We start from the raw sequence: 18,726 nt of genomic DNA, 5'->3' as shown, positions 1-18,726 counted from the left end.
ACAGAATTTGAGTACTCGCGGGAGCAGTGAAAAAATTCCCCTTTTGGATCATCTGGATTGGCTTGGGGCATCCTCGTGGCCGTGGCTCGTGGAGTGCACGATTTGGTGCTGGATTGTGGTGGTATAGTGGAGATTTTGGCGTAAGCGCTTTCTCTTCCATTTTCCTTTTCGTTTACCCATCAATTTCCATTTTCCGGCGCTGAATTTGCAGACCAGATTTTGCTTTTTTCCTCTGTTGGAGGAATTAGAGGGATTAAACCCCGAGATTTACTCGCCCCTCTGCTCTGTTTAACGCCCTTTTGGGATCGTCATGGAGCAGTGGAAGACTGGAGATTTCTCCCAGTCTATTGTAGCAGCTGATTTAGTTCCTTCCTCGTCTCTTCAGCCTCCGCCTCAGCCTCTTTCAGTGCCCTCAAGTCGCCTCCCTAGCCAGCTTCCTGAATCCAGGTTTGCTATCGGTTCAGGAATTTGATTAACACTGAGCATATATCATGTTTTGAATCTGGAACAAAGAGTTTTGGATGGGTTTTAGGCCAAGTACAATGCTTGCTTTCATATCTTGTGTTGTATGATTCTGATAATCGATCTTTCTTGGGATAAGGATAAGTTTTTATTGACCTAGTGTCGTTGAATCCGGCCGAAATAAAATTTTCAGCGGTTTCTTATATTTGGGTTCTCTTGTCGCTCAAGGGAATAACGATGTTTGATTTTTCTTTGAGTTGCCTAATGATTGTCCAATTGGTCGTTGGACATTATAATTCTTCAAATTTATAATTGTTTTCATAAATTAAGCAGATTTAGTCACAATTTCCTTGTCCTGTTTTCCCATATTTTTATGAAACACCTTTGGTGCAGACAAATTTCAAAAACAACATTTTTGTTTGTTTGTTTTTTTTTTTAAATGCTGAGTTCTCAAAAGTTGATGTCTTAAAGAAAGTAGTTTAAAAAAAAAGTGAGTAAACAAGTGTATTAGATAAAAGAAAAATAAAAACGAAATGGTAGTTAATCGAAATCTTAAGATACTGAACTAGCAGAATGAATTATATTTACCCAGATTAACTGTTTCAACTTTTAACAAAGGGATCATCTAGAAGTTCGTCATTATATAAAGAAAGGCATGCAGTTCTTTAAATGACATGAGTCATGACTGGTCGAGGGAACAGGAATTTTGAAAGCATATTAGGGATTCGTTTGCTGATGGACATCTCTCATGTTGTAGTATTTCGACACTTTTCTCAAGTCTCGATCATGGTTGCCATCTATCTTGTTTTCACTCTTCATCCTCTTTTTCGGGCATTCCTCAGGTTAAGAACAGATGCGGAAGTAAAAGATCCAGTAGCTGTGAGAAAAATTCAGAAGGCAGATCGTGAAAAATTGAGGAGAGACAGACTGAATGAACACTTTCTTGAACTAGGAAACACATTAGGTAAAGTACATGATTTCTACGAGTTTTCCTTGCCTCCCTATTTGTCATGCTAAAACTTTCCTAAGAATTGCCCAAGAAATGGCTTATTATTTCCCTTGATAAATTGAGACTGTATGATATTTAGCTCACAAGGCATTTCATGATATGCTTCTCCATGCGCTTTTACTTGGATGATGCAATTTATATTGACTTGCTATCCAGTAACCTAGAACAATGGACTGTAGTATTCTTCAGAGCTTTAGAGATTCTTAGGATTGCATTTTTCGTGCAAGGAGAAGTTGCATGGATATCACTCAATTTTTCCTGGGGACAAGTTTTATTCAACTCGTTCATATATTTCTTCTCTTGGGAATGTCTTTCTTTGTGGAATGCAATTCACTGGTTTGATTTTACGTTTCTGTGTTCTACTCTAGATAATTGCCAGTATTTGACAATTAGTACGTACATATGTTATCACTGTGGGGCTCACTACTAGTTTATCATAATGCTGTGGACTTCTCTGGTTGTGTTATTTAGTTTCTGACTGGTTCTTGTCATGCTATTTGTTTCTGGATTAAAGTGACGCCATCGCTCTTTGTTGTTCTTGCAGACCCAGACAGACCCAAAAATGACAAGGCCACTATCCTTACAGACACTATCCAAATGCTGAAGGATTTAACTGCTGAAGTCAATAGATTAAAGGCCGACCATGAAGCTCTTTCTGAAGAATCACGTGAGGTTGATATTTTATTCTTTTAATCTATTTTCACTTCGTAAGGTTAGGGGCCCTTTATGTGCTCATCCCATCTAGTATTCCACAGCTAACCCAGGAAAAGAATGAGCTTAGAGAAGAGAAGGCTTCATTAAAATCAGATATTGAAAATCTTAATGCTCAGTATCAGCAAAGACTGAGGGTCATGTTTCCCTGGGCCACAATGGATCCTTCCGTCGTTATGGGGCCCCCGTATTCGTACCCGGTTCCTGTTCCTGTCCCTCCGGGACCTATTCCCATGCATCCATCATTGCAGCCTTTCACCTTCTTTGGAAATCAAAATCCTGGTGCCATTCCCAACCCATGTTCAACATTTGTACCATATACTGCTGCTCCCAATCATCCAATCGAACAACCCTCTGCCCAGTATGCATCCAATTCACATATTTCTAGCAAACAAGATTCCAGAAGTAAGTCATCAGATCAGCATAGGCGTAATAATGCAGAAAGATGTGACGAATCTAATGACGTAGCAACAGACCTTGAACTTAAGATGCCTGGATCTTCAACACAACAGGTGAGTTTATAGCTTTCAGAACTACATAACTATTTGTAGACTAAATAAGAACATAACTGAATATGTTTTCAGGATGCGTCCTCTGGGAGTAAGAAAGGTAAGCAGTCGCAGAGGAAAGAAAAAAGTGTTACAGATTGTAGTTCGTCAAGTAGGTTTTCTTCATCCCAAGTTCTTCAAGATAGCTCCTCTAACAGCGTTGGCGATGTCCCGAAACCGAACAACTGAATTCAAGGTTACTGATCTCATCAACGTGATTAAACTCAAGGTTGCTTCTTTCCTTGCAGCCAAGTACTGATTTCAGGAACTTCAGGTTCAGACTGCTTTAGCTTTATTCCCACGTCAATATGCAAGCAGTCATCCCTTGTTCTATAGCTACTTGCTCTAACCGGAGCTTTATTGACCACGAGGTACGGCGTATTGCGGCTGTTATCGGTATCTAATTTAATGAGTCTTACTCTTACCATATTTCAAAATAAAATTGTTTTAGGCTGACATTGACAGCATTTGTCCAGTGCAGACCCTGCATTTGGGGGGTAGTTCACTGAAATAGATTTGGTTGTAAATAGTTGTCCATGTGTTCTACTTGTAAGACTCTATACAGAGGCCATTAACGTTGAAAACCATTTAGTTAGTTTATGTAATGTTAAAATCTAAAAGCCTTGAAAGCCGGAAAATTTGACTACTGAATAAGTAGTCAATAGATGGGCACAAAAGTATTATGTTTCCCATAATTACTGATTAGCTACAATTTATTATCATTAATAGTTCAAATTTCTTTTTATTGAAATATGGGGTATTTGGCTCAGAGGTCTAATTTATTTAACTCGAGAGTCGAAAAGTCCAATTTATATTTGGCAAATAAAGGGATGTATTTTGATTTAAATACTATTTCGGTTAAAGTACATTTAGTTGTAGTTTATTTTGGTGAAACATCAATTTTGATCTCTGAACTTGTCATTTTTATCTCATTTCTTTCGATTAATATGATACTTCATTTATTAAATTTCTTAAAATGCAGTCATAAGTTTGTAATAAATGATTTTTACTGTGTGGGTGAAATTTGTGTTAAAATTTTGTAAATAGGAATCAAATTGGTCTTAGAAGTACAAGGAAGTACAAGAACTAAAATGAATAAAAATTAAAAATACAATAACTAAAATGAACTGAAATCAATCTCATAGCTTGGATGACTTGGACAGTCGACTCTTGGAGAATAAATAAAAAACTAAAATCAAAAGTAGGAGAATAAAAATGGGTAATAAAAGAAAGAACTAAAATCAAAAGTACACTTTTTCCTTTTCTGGGGGAGATCGATCACTTGGGCAGCTTTGGCCTGCCAACGGGCCCGTTGGCAGGAAATCTGTGAATCTTTCATTTGGTCGCTGTAGGGGCTTCATAGCGACTTTCATTCTAAAGGAAAGCGAAGAATCCACCTTTAGTCAATAGGAGCCCTACTTCCCTCTTGGAGACCTCATCACTGAAATGAAGAATAAAAATAACATTTAAACTGTAATTTTTTTTTATTTTTAAATTTTAGTTCAAATAAGGAAGAAAGAATGGGAGAACTAATTATGAGTTTTGATGCTATATAATCCATTGACTTAGGTTTAAGTTATCACGTTATATTATTTTATAACTTATGTTTAAGTTGTGAGGTTATATTATTTTATACTTGTAAGTTGTATATTCTTTATATTATACTATTTTTTTTATAAATTATTGATCTACGGACGAAACGAAACCCAATTTATATAAAATTAAATAGAATTTTGCAAATTTATAAAAATCATTGAGTGAAACATCCACCCAACCCAACCCAAAATGTCAAACTTAAATACAACTTCTACCATTTATATTGGTCAATCATTGTAATCAAAAGAAAAAAAAAATCATTGTTTACATTTCTTTATTAAAAGAAAAAAAAGAGAAAGAAAAAACAACTGTTTACATTTTGTTTGTTATCATTTATTACGGCCACTATTTAACCGAGTGGCCACACCACCATAGTTGTTAACGTTATCTTTGCTCGTATATTCAAAGCACCTTCCCCATGTCGGGAGAGGAGTGGGGAGAGAATGTCAAATTGATTGGACAATGAATAAATATTTTTTCAAGAACAATATTTATTTATTTTTCTTTTTTTAGCACAATGTTTATATACGTCAATTACTGCTTAGTTCTGCTCGTTACATTTTTCGTCCAATATTTCACTCTTCATACCAATCTTGTTCTCTCTACATTAAATATTTGATAATTAATAGAGAGAAATATAAAAAAAAAATTTATTTTTTAATGCAAACTTTGAAGTTCAAAGGCGTGTTACAAACTCTAAAAAGTTCAAAGACAACCTAAAATTTAACCTTTTTATCAATTAAAAAAAAAACCTCCTCTCTTCCAAAGTAAAACAATTTCAATGTTCATGGTAACAATAAACTTCACGAGTTATTGGATCGAAGTTCTTTAAAATAATTTTGAGAATAAAAATAAAAACATATTGTTAAAACAAATTTTCAAACAAGTCCTCGATAATACAATAGCAAAACACCCACAGGTACAAATACACAATTCCTTTCCCAAAAAGATGGTTGATGGACAAAATAGTATCAAGGAAATCAACTCCATCAAATTTTTCTTTTTAAGAGTTTGTTTATAATCAGATATGGCATTTTTCATAGCATAACCAAGAAACCCCAGCAACACAAAGGACCCAATACATTCCACACCAGCTAGAGCTGCTTTTATGCAGATCCAGGCTAACTATATCCATATAAAACGTATCCACAGTCCTAAAAAAAACCTCGTCATTGTATAAGATCGGCATTGCGTCGATAACTTCACGGTAAAACGAGTTCTGGGGTCCCCCGACAAGTAAAAATTCTTCAAGATGACTGAAATTTGCCTTATTTGATCCCCTCTCTTCTCAATCTTCCCAACTTTGCACTCTTATCTACATCTTTGGGGAATTTTGGGGACTAGAAGGTGTCTATATGTGAGGTCTCGAAGTAATACTTGCGGTTCTTAAAAGTCTTCTGAATTCCGATAAGCTTATCTTACCATCCTTATCGATATCTGCTTCCTCAAGCAATGGATCAATCGAGCCTTTTAAGCCCGTGTGCTGCAAGAAAAAGAGACAAGTGGGTTATGTTCTTTTGATGCTACATTGTAAAAACAAAGCGAAAAGTCTCTGCAAGAAATATGGAGAGAGATCAAAGATCATGAAGTAACTATGTTGAATAGAAGATAATGTTGCAAAAGGTAGACTATACGTCTTCACATGATCAGACTTTTATCGAGAACTAGGTGTTTGAAGACAACGTTCCCACGAGATGATAAGTTTGCAAATCGGAACATGATGGTTCCATCGAAGTAACTACTCTAAGAAAAAATTCTTTGGATGTAAAGAAAAATTCCATCATTGGGGTGAGGGCATGGTGAAAAAAAGGGTGTTTACAGACACAATCTGCATTGTTTCAAGACAACCATGTCCATGGATTCCAACCTTCCCAAAAGGGAGAGAAATGGTCACCAATTCATTTGGAACATGGAGCAGCTTAGGAGGGGAAACTTAAAGACTAAAATGTGAGAATCAAACCCAAAGAAGTGGGGGAGAGAAGTTATAACTCACCATTCTTAGTTCATCTGGAGTTATAAATCCATCTTTATCTATGTCGAATTTCTCGAAAGCTGCCTGTGATCGCTGATGCCACTTTACAGAGTCGTGTTCCTCTAATTGATGGACGTGTAATGTAGCTGCAACAAATTCTGTGAAATCGACAAGACCATCGGTATTGACATCAATCTGCATTGACCATATAAATACTTAATTTGCGTTCTTTAATTATGAGAAGAGACAGATAGGGAACAACCATGCCAGTAGAAATACGGTAACAAAAGCTAGCAGTTTGCTCTTTGGTCCTGAATAAGGGCGCTGCGAAATGGAAAATGTATACTTACAGCCTGAAGAATTTCGAGAACACGAGAATCTTTCAATTTCCATGGGAGATCTTTCGCGAGAGCCTGGATGTAAACGAACACCAATTACATCAAAGAAAAAGAAAGAACTCATGTTTGTGTAAATCAATTTACTAGCTTTACCTGTCTCATTTCCTCAAGGCTGATAGAACCATTTTTATCCACATCGATTGCATCAAACTGATCACGCAGATCAGCAAGTTCTTCTTCACCGAGTGTGCTAGCCAATGCCTGCACAACAAATAATCATTAGAAGGATAAATGGACGCAAAGAGTTCAACTAGTCTTCTGTCTTAAAAGATACCCACAAAGAACACTGCCTTACCCTCAGAGCAAATTGTTTCAAACGACTATACTTCACGAATTTTCTCATGTTATTCAGAACGGATATATCGATGGGGATCTCTGATGCATCACCTCCCTCTCTAACCCATCGGTGTGCTGGAAAGCAAAAAATATAATGGAACGATCAACCCAAATGATAAATTGATCTGTATCTTATAAAGAAGATGATAAGTGTAAAATACAAAGCTCATGAACTGAATCATCGGGTAAAACACAGAGAGAAAATAATGAGTATAGTCTTATCTAAGGAATCTTGCACCTACATAGGGCCTGAGCAGCAGTTAATCGTGCTCGAGGATCCTTCACGAGCAACTTCTTTATAAAATCTTTAGCACTAGGGCTGATACTTGGCCATGGCTTGCGGCGGAAATCAGGCTTGTTCCGCAAAACCTATGGGAAGAAGGCAGGCACAATGAGTTCGATTTTGATGGATAAATTTCAGATGACTTTATCCTCAAGCCAAAAAGCTAGTTGAACAATGGCAGTCAGCAGAATCCAAAATTACATGCAATCGTTTCATTGGTTCTGAATAAAACAAGATAAAACTACCAATTCCACAAGTAGGTGATAAAACTAAACGTAAAGAACCAAACTGTAAAATGCACTATACCTCCTTAAAAATGCCATCCTCTGTCTTATCCCAGAACGGGCGCCTCCCGCAAAGTAAAATATATGTGATCACTCCTATACTCCAGACATCTGATTCTGGCCCCGACTTCCTTTTAAGAACTTCAGGAGCGACGTAGTATGCACTACCAACAATGTCATGGAATTTCTTCCCTGCATATTATACAAAAATAAGAGGAAGCATAGAAGATATCTTTTTTCTTTTCCTTCCTTTTGTAATAACAACTTAGGAATGTACAGATACTGAATATCTCATCAGAATTTTGTTCCTACCGGGTTTGATGAAGTCTGACAAGCCAAAATCGGTGGCCTTCAGAGGGGAGTCCTCTTTGGCCGACTTGAAAAGAAAGTTCTAGATACAGAAAAGGCACAGGTGAGACTGAGACGTAGGTTCAAGGACACAAATAGCATAGTGATATATACTACAGAGTGCTGGTATATTTTACCTCTGGTTTCATGTCTCTGTGTACCAGGCCGTGTAAATGACACTCCGCTGCAACTTTCAGCATTTGTCTAACAACTACTGCTGCATCTTTCTCGGTATAACGGCTATCCTTCCTGTTTCAAGCACTCTCTTTAAATGTAATAGGTATTGAACATAAAATGGGGAGGAACAATGATGAAACATTATAGCTGGAACTGTGGGCGCTATAGTTCATTTTTACTTGGTCATAGTAGAATCATCAGGCAAAATGCACATGAAAAATCACAATAAAGCTAAAGATGTTTCTTACTTGGACAATATCCGATCCAACAATTCACCGCCTTCACATAACCTGATAAGGGAATGTCAAAAAGACATTGATCAAGATGTGAATAATTATGGACCAAGGCAAATACATTATGCTGCAGACAGATTACGTTTTTTAAGAAAAAACCGCTTGTAAGAAATAAAGATCAAGCAGACCCAACAAGGCAAGTTGAGTTATCCAATGAAAATTTGTGCTTTTTAAGAATGAAAGACCAAAAATAAAAGGCTTACTCCATCACAATATAAACGTATGAATCATCCTCAAATGCATTATGGAACTGAACCACATTCTCATGGCCAGTAAGTTCTCGCAATATCCGGACCTCTCGCTTAACATCCTCGACAGCGATAGGAAGAACCATCTGCAATAACATTAAAAAGTTCACTTATCAAACACTACCTGAAAACAGCCACTGGAACACTTAATATTAAAGTTTACAACTCTCTGACCCGAAAGCCAAGTTGCAGATGAACTCATATTCTTGGCCTTACAGTCCTAAAGAGTTGCAGACTATGCATGCAAATTAGAAGCATAAGTATCCCGAATCTTGCCAAGTTAGCCTGAACGAAGAATTTATTCAACAAAAACAAATAGTTGTTCTTTCATCTTCAGACCAAGCTAGTGAAACAGGGGCTGCATCTTTATGGAAGAACTATAGAACTAACAAGGAACATTTAAGGAGAGTCTGATCCTCAGATTAAAAAGAAAAAATCATGACTCTCGGATTCAGAAAAGGCTGTACTAAATATTAACAGATCAATCTCATGAGCAAAGATGCATCCAAGTAATTCAGCAAGGATCCCGGATAGGTTCCTTGCAGCATTAGTCTCGATCGTCCTATAGCAGAACTGGCAATTCTGCGACTAATTCTTCTGTCTCCCAACATTTGCCCACTGTATTCGAGGGGCGGCTTCACTCAAAAGAAAACCGTGACTCTTAGATTCAGAAAAAGGCTGTATTTAATAAAAACAGCTCAATCTCATGCACGGAGAACCGTCGAAGTAATTCAGATCAATTATCGATGGATCCCGGAAGCAGTTCCCTCCAACATGAGTCTTGATCATCCCCTATTACAAAACTGGCAATTATTTAGCTGCTTTCTTTATGGCCATGGCGAAGAAAGGGTGAAAGCTCCCCTTGCCATACAGTCAAGAAAATGTTGGGAGAGGAAGAATCTATATCGAACCCCTCACAGAGAAAAAACATATACCAAATTGAAAACCTCCATCAGAGGAGGTTCTTGCTTTCCTGCTCCATTACTCTGAAAAATCGTTCGATTACCAGATTAAACCTAGCAAGCTCGCAATTTCAATCCAAACCACTCTGCCAAACGATTTTCGCAGGAATTGAAGATTAAAAGCAAGCATTAATCAAGGCCATAGATTCACAAAAAAAGAAGAATTAACTTGCAGGTTCCAAGAACAATACCTTATTCTTCTCAATTCTTTTAACAGCAACTCGATCCCCATTTTCTTTATCGATGGCTACATACGTATAACCAAACTGACCGTGCCCCAGCAATTTCCCGATCGTGTAGCGTTCATCAAAATCCTTATGATACCCAAAATCGGTACGTTTCCCACAAGGAATCACGCCGCTCTGCCGCCGGGTACCATTTTTCTCCTTAATCTTAAGCTGCTGACTGTTCCTCTTCGTATTCTCACTGGGTCTCTTCTGATTTTGATTTCTCTCAGCGTCCTGTTTAGTGTCGGCTGTGCTCGGTTCGTTGGCGGTGCTCCCTCTCCGGTTGGCGGCGTTATTGGTGTTGCTATTGGAACCACTGACTCTGGAGACCGAAAAACAAACACCCATTATTCCCTTCCCCCCAAAAAACAAAACCCAGTTGGCGAATCAGAAGCTTTCAGGGAAATAAAGCAGCAGAGTTCAATATATAGTTGCAATCAGAGTGACAGAGAAGATTGAATTAAATGGGGAAGAAAGTTTTGGGCAGATAGCAGGAAGGAGAGAAGAAAGAGAGAGAGGGCAGGGCTGGAGGTGATTGTGATTGTGATGGTCAATGAGATTAATTTCTTTTCTTTTTCTTGTTTTTTGTGAAGAAAGGTAAAAACTGGGCAAAGTTAAGAACAGAAAATGGAACCATTAAAATTCATCACGAATCATCAAATCACGATCCATTGTCATGATATAGGAAGAAGAAAAAAAACATCTGCTTCTCTGTGAATCCAAAATTAGAAACCATTTTCAAATCTCAGCTGTAACCAGTTTTCCCCTCCCTTCTTCACTCCCTCCCCATCTTTCCCAATGAATTGGAAAGAATGGGAGCAGATTTGGATCCTAGCAGGCAATGCCCATAAAAATAAGGATAAATTCCCAATCTAAAAAAAAAAGAAAAATAGAATTATATTTTTGAGAGAAAAAAAATGCATTAATTAAGAATTCTAACATTAGCATAGATTGGTCCAAGAGTGAGAGATTGAAGCTGGCAAAATTTTGGAGTCTAAATAAAGAAATATGGCGTGTTGGAATTAGAGGAGAGGGGAGTTTGAAAAGAGGGCATGTGGGGGTGGGTGAAAAGAGTAAATGGAAGAAAATTGCTGAATTCACCCACCATGGCCCAAAAGGAGTTTGCTTGGAGGTTTCTTGGCTGGTCAATATCTAAGCTTGGTTTTTGGTCTATAGCTGACTTGGTCTTAGCCTCTATCTTTTGCTGCCAATATTTCATTATTTTAGTCAAGTTTGAAGTCTTTTCTATTATTTTATGTGCTTCTTTGGAAATCAATATAAAATAGTTTTGATGCTAAAAAAGATTCAAATCATTACGAGGGGAGAGCACGACTCTCGTATCTATACAATAGTATCGTTATGGGTGACTTTATTTTTTATTTCATTCAAAAGGTTTGTACTAATAGAGATATATCGCTTATATACTCGTGATCTTTTTCTTATCTAATTAATAGAGGATTTTGGTCGCATTCCCAATACCAATGAGAATCAGAATTCAAACATAACATTTGGCCGGTAAAGATAAAGTTGCTAATATTCTTCTCAATTTGTTTATATGATTTAATGTCACATCTCAGCTCGAGATTTAAAATCTGTATTTTGTACTTGATAATAACTATAACTAGTATTTCTCTCTTTTTTTTTATCCAATCTGTTTTCCGTGTCAATAAAAAAAAGTAACTCATCCCATAGTATCTAACATATAGAAAATTGTTAAATAAAATGTGTTCCAAGTCGAACTATCACAAGTACCCCTCATCTTAGACAATTGCAAGGAAAACTATTACAAATATATATAGTTTGTTTAATCGATAAGTTAGATTTGTACTTAAAGCACATCTAAATCAATGTATTATATATAAACTTAAATTAATAGTACGATGAATCAAGGAGTCTTCAAGTCCTATTATTCAGAACATTGAAGTACTATTCTCATTAACTACATTTAACGAACCCAACAACAATTTGCTCCAACATGCATTAAACATTGGGTCGTTTGTTGGAGATTAAAAAAAGTTGAAACCAACACGTTACGTAATATATCTAAGTTACATTGAGATGGGAAGTTCCGTAAATTCTTTTCACCGCGTTTTGTTCTTATTCTCATTTTTATTATAAAACTTACCTTAAATTACTTCCAACTGAGCATGTTTGTGTAGATCAACTCCTACTATATATAAAGAAAATTTCCTCAATTTGAACCCATAAAATTCCACCTTCCTAGATTGTGCAGTTTTATACGAAAATCCTAAAGGAAAGAGAGACTGAGAGCAAGGAATGGATATATTTTCCAACTTTGATTTCTTCAGCATAAAAAACAAAACTTTTAATTTCAATAATTTAACCAAAAAAAACGTGTTTGAATTTGAATGGTTAAAATTAAACACTTGGAATTCGGGAAATATTTAAACTGCCATTGCTGTCAAGAAGATAGGTAGACGTAGAATATAATGTGAATGTGGGATTTTGGACCAAAAAATTAAATAAATGAAGCCAGATTAAAATAAAAAAATAAATAACAAAAATCCAGGTAGGGCGTGTGAGTGAAGTCAGCACGTTGGGTTTGAAAAATACATGTCGTATGGAGAAACTGACATGTCGGCTATTTAGGCAAGAAATCCGTGTGGCAGAGCGGACAGCGAAGAGGTGAAAAGACTAAAACAGGTCACAGGGTAGCTTCGGACTTCGGACACTTTACTTTAAAAATATTTTGCGCGTGAAACGAAGTAATTAATGACGGTGGACTTTTTTGTATTTTCCTTTTTAATTATTAATTGTTTAATTTAATTAAGGTTTAAACACCACCACCACCGTGACCGTACCCACCCTTTTTTTTAGTTTAATTTATTTTAGTTGTCACTGTATTTTAACTGTTATTGTTTTTTTTAAAAAAGAAAAAACTGTTATTGTTTTCTTGAATTTGGTCTCTGTATTTTTTAATATTGACTAATTTGATATACATTTCTAAAATTTTAATATAAATTTTATATATAATAAAAATTCTTTAATACAAATTTATAAATATTTTTTTACTAATTTGATATATTTCTAAAATTTTAAATATTTTTTACTAATTTGATATATTTCTAAAATTTTAAGACACATTTTTATATATAATAGAAATTCTTTAATACAAATTTATAAATATTTTTAAAATTTTAGTAAGTAAAGTGTAATACTAAAATTATGATAAAAAAATGAGATGAAATTGAAAATGAAAATGCCTGGTCACGCTTTTTAAAGATTTAGGGATTTCGAGGGTACAAAAACTAAAATAAACAGAATTTGAAAATAAATGGACCAAAATAAATATTTTAAAAATACATGAACCCAATACAAACTAAAGTCGTAAGTATAGTGACCAAAATAATATTTAAACCAATTTTTTTCGGGCCGAGCATAATTCATGTTAACCATTACCTTTTTTTTAGACTGAAAGTTTATCCACTTTCTTATATTCGTTGTACTTAAAAAATTACCCCTTCTTTCTTCTTTTTTTGTTTGTGAGTATGAACTTATACTCTTCCTATCCTCCTTTCTTTTATTTTTCTTTAATTCAAACTATTACTTAACTTTAAGCTCATACTCATATTGCCACATTTCCATATATTATAATTCACCAAATTGATATGGACTTATTAATTATCTCATTCACATTAGATTTTTAATTGCAATTAAATACATTCACTAACATTATATTTCTTAATTCAAACCATGATTTTTTTCTTTTTCTAATGTGATGATTCGAACATCCAACTTCTTAATCGAGACTTTATCCAAACCAATTGAGTTATGCTCGACCCTCAAGACATGAACTTATTTGTAAAACAATATTTTCTTTTTCAATTACAATTTACAACTAAAACATGGGTGTGAGAATTTGACTAATTAAACCATGCTAGTTGGCACCACAAACAATGTTTGTTAGGTAGATTTTCAATCAGGGGATGGTTGTGTTACAATTTTGTACAATTCTATTCTCGTTAACATCGTATTGTTTTTTACTTGTCAAGGGTAAAACTGGAATGTATGAGTGCAACTAAAACTTTTCATAAATATATAAAAGTATAACAAAGTCATTTTTTTTATGGACAGAAGAGAAATAAGGTAAAACTATATATAAACAAACTAGATATTTAATTAATTTGAACATAACTTAACTGAGTAAAGACATATATAAAAAGATCTCTGTTGAGAAGTTCAAACATCCACCTCCCTTATATGAAATTAATATAAAAAAAAGGACAAAAATCATAGATTCAAGCTTAAAAACTACATCTATAAGAGAAGTTAGTAATATTTAATCAATTGAGTTTTCAAAAAATCAGCATACTCAAATACATATAATAAAAATATTTTTAACTAATATTACATTCCATGGTTACTAAAATATATTCTACATGTATTATTTTCTTTTAAGAAAGAACAGCATTGTATGTATAACAACTTAAAATTTATATTTCTACATACTTGAAAAGGAAAAAAAAAAAAAAAGTTGATGCAGACATTAGATATGCATACAAAAGTACTGTCCTTCAAAAGTGTGAGATTTTAAAGTGGAATTTTCGTAGATTTTGTACACATTAAGGGTGAGGGTACACGTGGATGCCACGTATTGTCATGTTGGCAAAAGTTTTTTATATTATTCGGTTCCAGAAGTGAGAAAAGTTAACCTTAAAAATTAAATAGTGCGATTGTCCCACAAATAAATACCTAAGGTTCCATTGGATAATGAATTCATTTTTTTCTAGCTTTCAAAATTAAAGTTATTTTCTTTCTCTCTTTTTCCTTCAAATTTCTCACTCTTTAAAAATACTTAAAAGTTTTAGTCTAGTTTCGAAAACTAGAAATTGTTTTTTTGAAAATATTATTTTTTGTTTTTAATTTTTAGAAATTTATAGACAACAATTGTTGGGCAAATCAGTTCTGACAGTGGGTGTAGGGCCGTAATTGACCACATCTGGCCCAGAATTAAAAGGGGGCCCAGTGCCGGCGCCGTTGGCACTTTTTTTTTTTTTTTTTTTTTTGACTTTCGCCATGAAGAAACAACCAACCGTCTTCCAATACGTGGCATCATAAATTCCACTATTTATTTTTTTAAGTACTTTTTCTTTCCCCAATTATTTACTAAAAATCCACCACATTTGACAACTTGGCAAAGGCCACAGCTAACATCCTAAGAAAGTGATTTTTTTCTAAAAGAGTGTGGCTCTGTAATTTTAATGTTGGAGATCAGAGGAAAGAAAAAGGCGACTTTCTTTGATCTTTTTATTTTAAGTAACAGCTTTTACAAAATTTTGTTCTTAATTCCCAACCACAAATTTAGAGTTAATGAACTATAGAAAATAATTTAATGAACCATAAATTAAAGTGGTTGAAAGTGTTTTCATACATTGGCTTTATACATATTTTCCTAGCAGAAATTTCTATCAACAATGACCATTTAAGAAACATAAACATAGATCAACTAATTAAAACATATACTTCAAAATGTAGGAGATTCGAACATCCACCTCATATTGTTGAACTAATAATAATAATAAAATACAATAAATATTTATCCTTATAAATGCCATGACAAGACTTGGCTTAAGAATTTACTTTACCAATTTTCTAACGTTTCCATCGTTTCCAGATACAATTCTGCATATACATTTATGAAGAAAAAGACATTGACCACATTTTATCAAAGAGTAATATTATAATAATGTTAGCTATTCACATATGAATAGGATTCAAAGAACCGTGGATAAGATTCAGCGTGTTACTTATTCTCGTACAAATGCTGCAGGCAGCCAAGGAGTATCCAAAAAGAATGGTAAAAAACCGATACCGAAAACTTCAACCATTAAAAAGTAAATAATTTCAAATGATAAATAATAAATATTGAAAAGGTAGATTACTTTAAAAAATATATATGTAAACAACTGATCACCTATTAAGGCTGGATTACAAGGACTTGATTAATCAGTCTCAGCACCATAAATTAGAACCGTAGCTGTAAAAATTTCGATCATTTAGTTAAACACGAGCATATACAGAGAAATTATAATGAATAGAAAATAGATTCATCATATTTATAAATATAGCAAAAGAACAAAATTTTGCACATGTGACAATTTTGTAGACTAATAAACATGCGGGTTAAAATATGTTGGCCTTTACGAAAATACGAAAATTGTATCATATTAGCAAATCATATATATATATATTAAAAACTGGTTTATGAGCATTTCCAGGCGTCGGTGATGCACTTTCCTCGACAGACTTTGAATAAAGTGAATATTAGGCGCTGGAAAGGTGTGAGAACTAAGAGCATATGATCCACACTATACAAAAACCATGTCCCTTTTATGTACACATGGGAAACAAGATTGGAAATTATAGATACATTTCGCTCATCGATATAAGTATAATCTAAAATCTTAAGGGTGATGAGCCGTTAAGGACTCCATAATTGGCTATGCACAACAATAGTATGTTAGAAGCGGACCCCAAGTATCAGTATGTAAAATTCTATCCTATCCTATTCCCCTCCTGTTTCACAGTTGTGGATTGTACCTTAATCAAAACCAAGGATGCCATGTCGGGTCCATCATACACAGATGCCTTGGCATCAAGGCAGCATTGACCAGGTCCGACACACCCCTTTGTACCGACTGCGGTGGGTCCATGGCGTTCTCCTCCTGAAGTAAGCGTGTAAGGTCAAGGGAAATTGCAGGCGGTAAAAAGACAGAAAAGCAATGTGATAAAACTATAGTAACAACTTGATGAGTGATGACTTCCTAATCGAATGCTAAAATTCCCAGATCAGACAGTTCTATATACAGGAACTATATATACACGCCAAACCCATAAACTTAGAATGAAAGGAAAGAAAGCAAAGTGATGCATGCTTTTGAGTTTTGAAAATAGGCGTTTGAGAGTTAAGTGGGATTGAGGTTAGAGGGCTTACTTCCTCAGAGAAATATTGTGGTGCTATTCCATTAATCCGGCCAATGACATGATCAACGTTGATAGTAACCTTCTGCTTGAAGTCAGCAGGGCTCATACCACCACCTGCAATGGATGCCAAAGGCATACCGAGGGGTCTCCGCCAAGACCATGAAAGTAGCTCATCACGGAAAAACATAGCAAGTTGATGCCACAAGTGCTGATTTTGCTGAAATTTTGAAAATCAAGATTTGTGAATCACATGTTACCAACAACTGTATAACACAGCTATGGGAGAAAAAAGGAAAAAAAAAAAAAAAAAAAAACTTCCAAGACCTACCTTCGGTGAAACAACTGCCTGGGCAGCAGAACACATGGCAGAAACAATTAAACCTTCCACTCCGAAATGAGAGAAGAAGGCTTGCATATTCCTAGTTAACCTGAAAGGAACTGGTTCATTGAACTCGATCATACCATTTGTATCATATGCGGGATGAAAATCTGTTTGGAAAATTTTCCCAGTGTTCTTAGCAAAATAAATCTTGTTGGGTGACCTTCCCCCGATCTGTAGCATGTAAGACATAAAACTCGAAAGGGCTAATTGGATGGCAAATTGTTTTTTAAAAGCCCACATGTGATTTCCACTGAGTAATGTCTTGTACATATACTGTGAAAATATACCCTCGTTTACAAGATTTCTTGTTATATCACCATAAGCTTGGAGGCGGAGATCTAGAACAGCTTCCGGCGCGATTTGGCCAGATATGGCCTGATTCAGTTGCTCTTTGAAATATGTAATTGGAAGATCTGCCTCTTGGTCGTTTCTTGCACAATGATTTTCATACACCTCAAGAAAAGTGCTATACATCAAATCATCTTCCACCATGCGAACCTATATATGCAATGACCATAATTAGGGGGAAAAACTCGATGTAATAATTTTTATGAAGATGCAGTCAGACGATTCTTAGCATTTAAGTGAATCAAATCCATAGAAAACGGATTCTAACCTGTGACCAAACAGGGATAATGATTGGAGTGTGAATACACAAGTGGCGGCGTCTTGATTCCTTGTGCTTATCAAACATTTGATTCATAACTCGGAAAAGTTGCAAAATGCGCTCATCACTTCTAGCATTAGGAGTCAAGGAAGTTTGGACTATAAAATGACGCTGAGAACCATCTGAACCAATTAAAGTCAAGCGTCTAAAACTACTCCCATGTCTTCGGACAATTGGAATGTCTGCTCCAACTCTGTCTAACTTCACTGTATGGTCAGGTGCAATTTCCTGATAATGGTAACAGAAGCATGTCATCATGCATCAACAGAACAGAACAGAGATGCCAGCTTTGAGGTATTTGTTTCTTCTAATAAAAATAGCTCAATCGATTATTAAATATAAATAGCCACGGCCTAACAATTTAAAATTCACAACCATACAACTCAAATAAATCTTAACTAAAATTTCTTCATGGGAGAAATACATTATAATAGACACCCCTAAGTATGGCTTGCAACAACAGAGATACCTCTTACTAAAACTCCTTCAGGGGGGAAAACCAGTTCATTATAATAGTTGGATACATTGGCGCACCTAAGCACCAAGCACCATCGGGCACCTTATATTTTGAGGCGAAGCACCTTCATTTGAGGTGTGTGCCTTGGTGCAAAAAGCATGTCCCTGTGGATTTTTTTAAATTTTATTTTTAATAATATTAAAAAATAAATAAGAAAATATGTTGCTAAATCCATCCATCTTTAAACAATCTCTTACTAAAGACTTTATTTCTTAAACTTTTTGTTATCTTACTATGTAGTTTTCATATGTAGAATATTTAATTCCTATCACGGCTTCTAAAAATAGATTTGTGTTTCTCACTAAACCCTAAAGAGCTAATGAGCTATTGAGTTCTAGTATAACACACACTTTAAAAACAC

General features: G+C 35.0%; 3 protein-coding genes and 1 long non-coding RNA gene across 4 annotated transcripts in view; 1 reads left to right on the top strand and 3 right to left on the bottom strand.

Moving 5' to 3' along the window:
- The first annotated feature begins 21 nt into the window (after positions 1–21).
- LOC111005421 (transcription factor bHLH121) lies at positions 22–3,368 on the top strand. The gene is made up of 5 exons (XM_022276904.2): positions 22–447; positions 1,305–1,426; positions 2,016–2,143; positions 2,227–2,694; positions 2,767–3,368. The coding sequence occupies exons 1-5, from the start codon at positions 311–313 to the stop codon at positions 2,917–2,919; spliced, it is 1,008 nt and encodes a 335-aa protein (XP_022132596.1). The 5' UTR covers positions 22–310; the 3' UTR covers positions 2,920–3,368.
- Positions 3,369–5,297: 1,929 nt separating this feature from the next.
- On the bottom strand, positions 5,298–10,533 carry LOC111005420 (calcium-dependent protein kinase 28). Its single transcript, XM_022276903.2, has 12 exons — positions 9,819–10,533; positions 8,621–8,751; positions 8,373–8,414; positions 8,085–8,196; positions 7,912–7,990; positions 7,622–7,791; positions 7,275–7,401; positions 6,992–7,107; positions 6,790–6,897; positions 6,649–6,711; positions 6,320–6,493; positions 5,298–5,809 (listed from the first exon to the last, which is right to left on the bottom strand). The coding sequence occupies exons 1-12, from the start codon at positions 10,200–10,202 to the stop codon at positions 5,678–5,680; spliced, it is 1,638 nt and encodes a 545-aa protein (XP_022132595.1). The 5' UTR covers positions 10,203–10,533; the 3' UTR covers positions 5,298–5,677.
- On the bottom strand, positions 8,927–9,812 carry LOC111005422 (uncharacterized). Its single transcript, XR_002600737.2, has 2 exons — positions 9,601–9,812; positions 8,927–9,468 (listed from the first exon to the last, which is right to left on the bottom strand). It is a non-coding gene; the product is annotated as an uncharacterized LOC111005422 (long non-coding RNA).
- Positions 10,534–16,157: 5,624 nt separating the features above from the next.
- LOC111005968 (uncharacterized) overlaps positions 16,158–18,726 on the bottom strand; it is a 34,744-nt gene continuing 32,175 nt past the window's right edge. Inside the window, exons 32-35 of the mRNA XM_022277690.2 lie at positions 17,798–18,076; positions 17,128–17,679; positions 16,810–17,016; positions 16,158–16,540 (exon numbers count right to left, since the gene is read on the bottom strand). Coding sequence (XP_022133382.1) covers positions 16,421–16,540; positions 16,810–17,016; positions 17,128–17,679; positions 17,798–18,076 — 1,158 coding nt within the window. The 3' untranslated portion in view covers positions 16,158–16,420. The remainder of the gene's footprint in view (positions 16,541–16,809; positions 17,017–17,127; positions 17,680–17,797; positions 18,077–18,726) is intronic.

The sequence above is a fragment of the Momordica charantia genome (genome assembly GCF_013281855.1).
Source record: "Momordica charantia cultivar OHB3-1 chromosome 1 unlocalized genomic scaffold, Mcharantia_2.0 BLBB01000001.1, whole genome shotgun sequence".
In the NCBI taxonomy this organism is placed as follows: domain Eukaryota; kingdom Viridiplantae; phylum Streptophyta; class Magnoliopsida; order Cucurbitales; family Cucurbitaceae; genus Momordica; species Momordica charantia.
The sequence above is the reverse complement of the archived record's forward strand: the minus strand, read 5'-3'. Positions and strand labels throughout refer to the sequence as shown.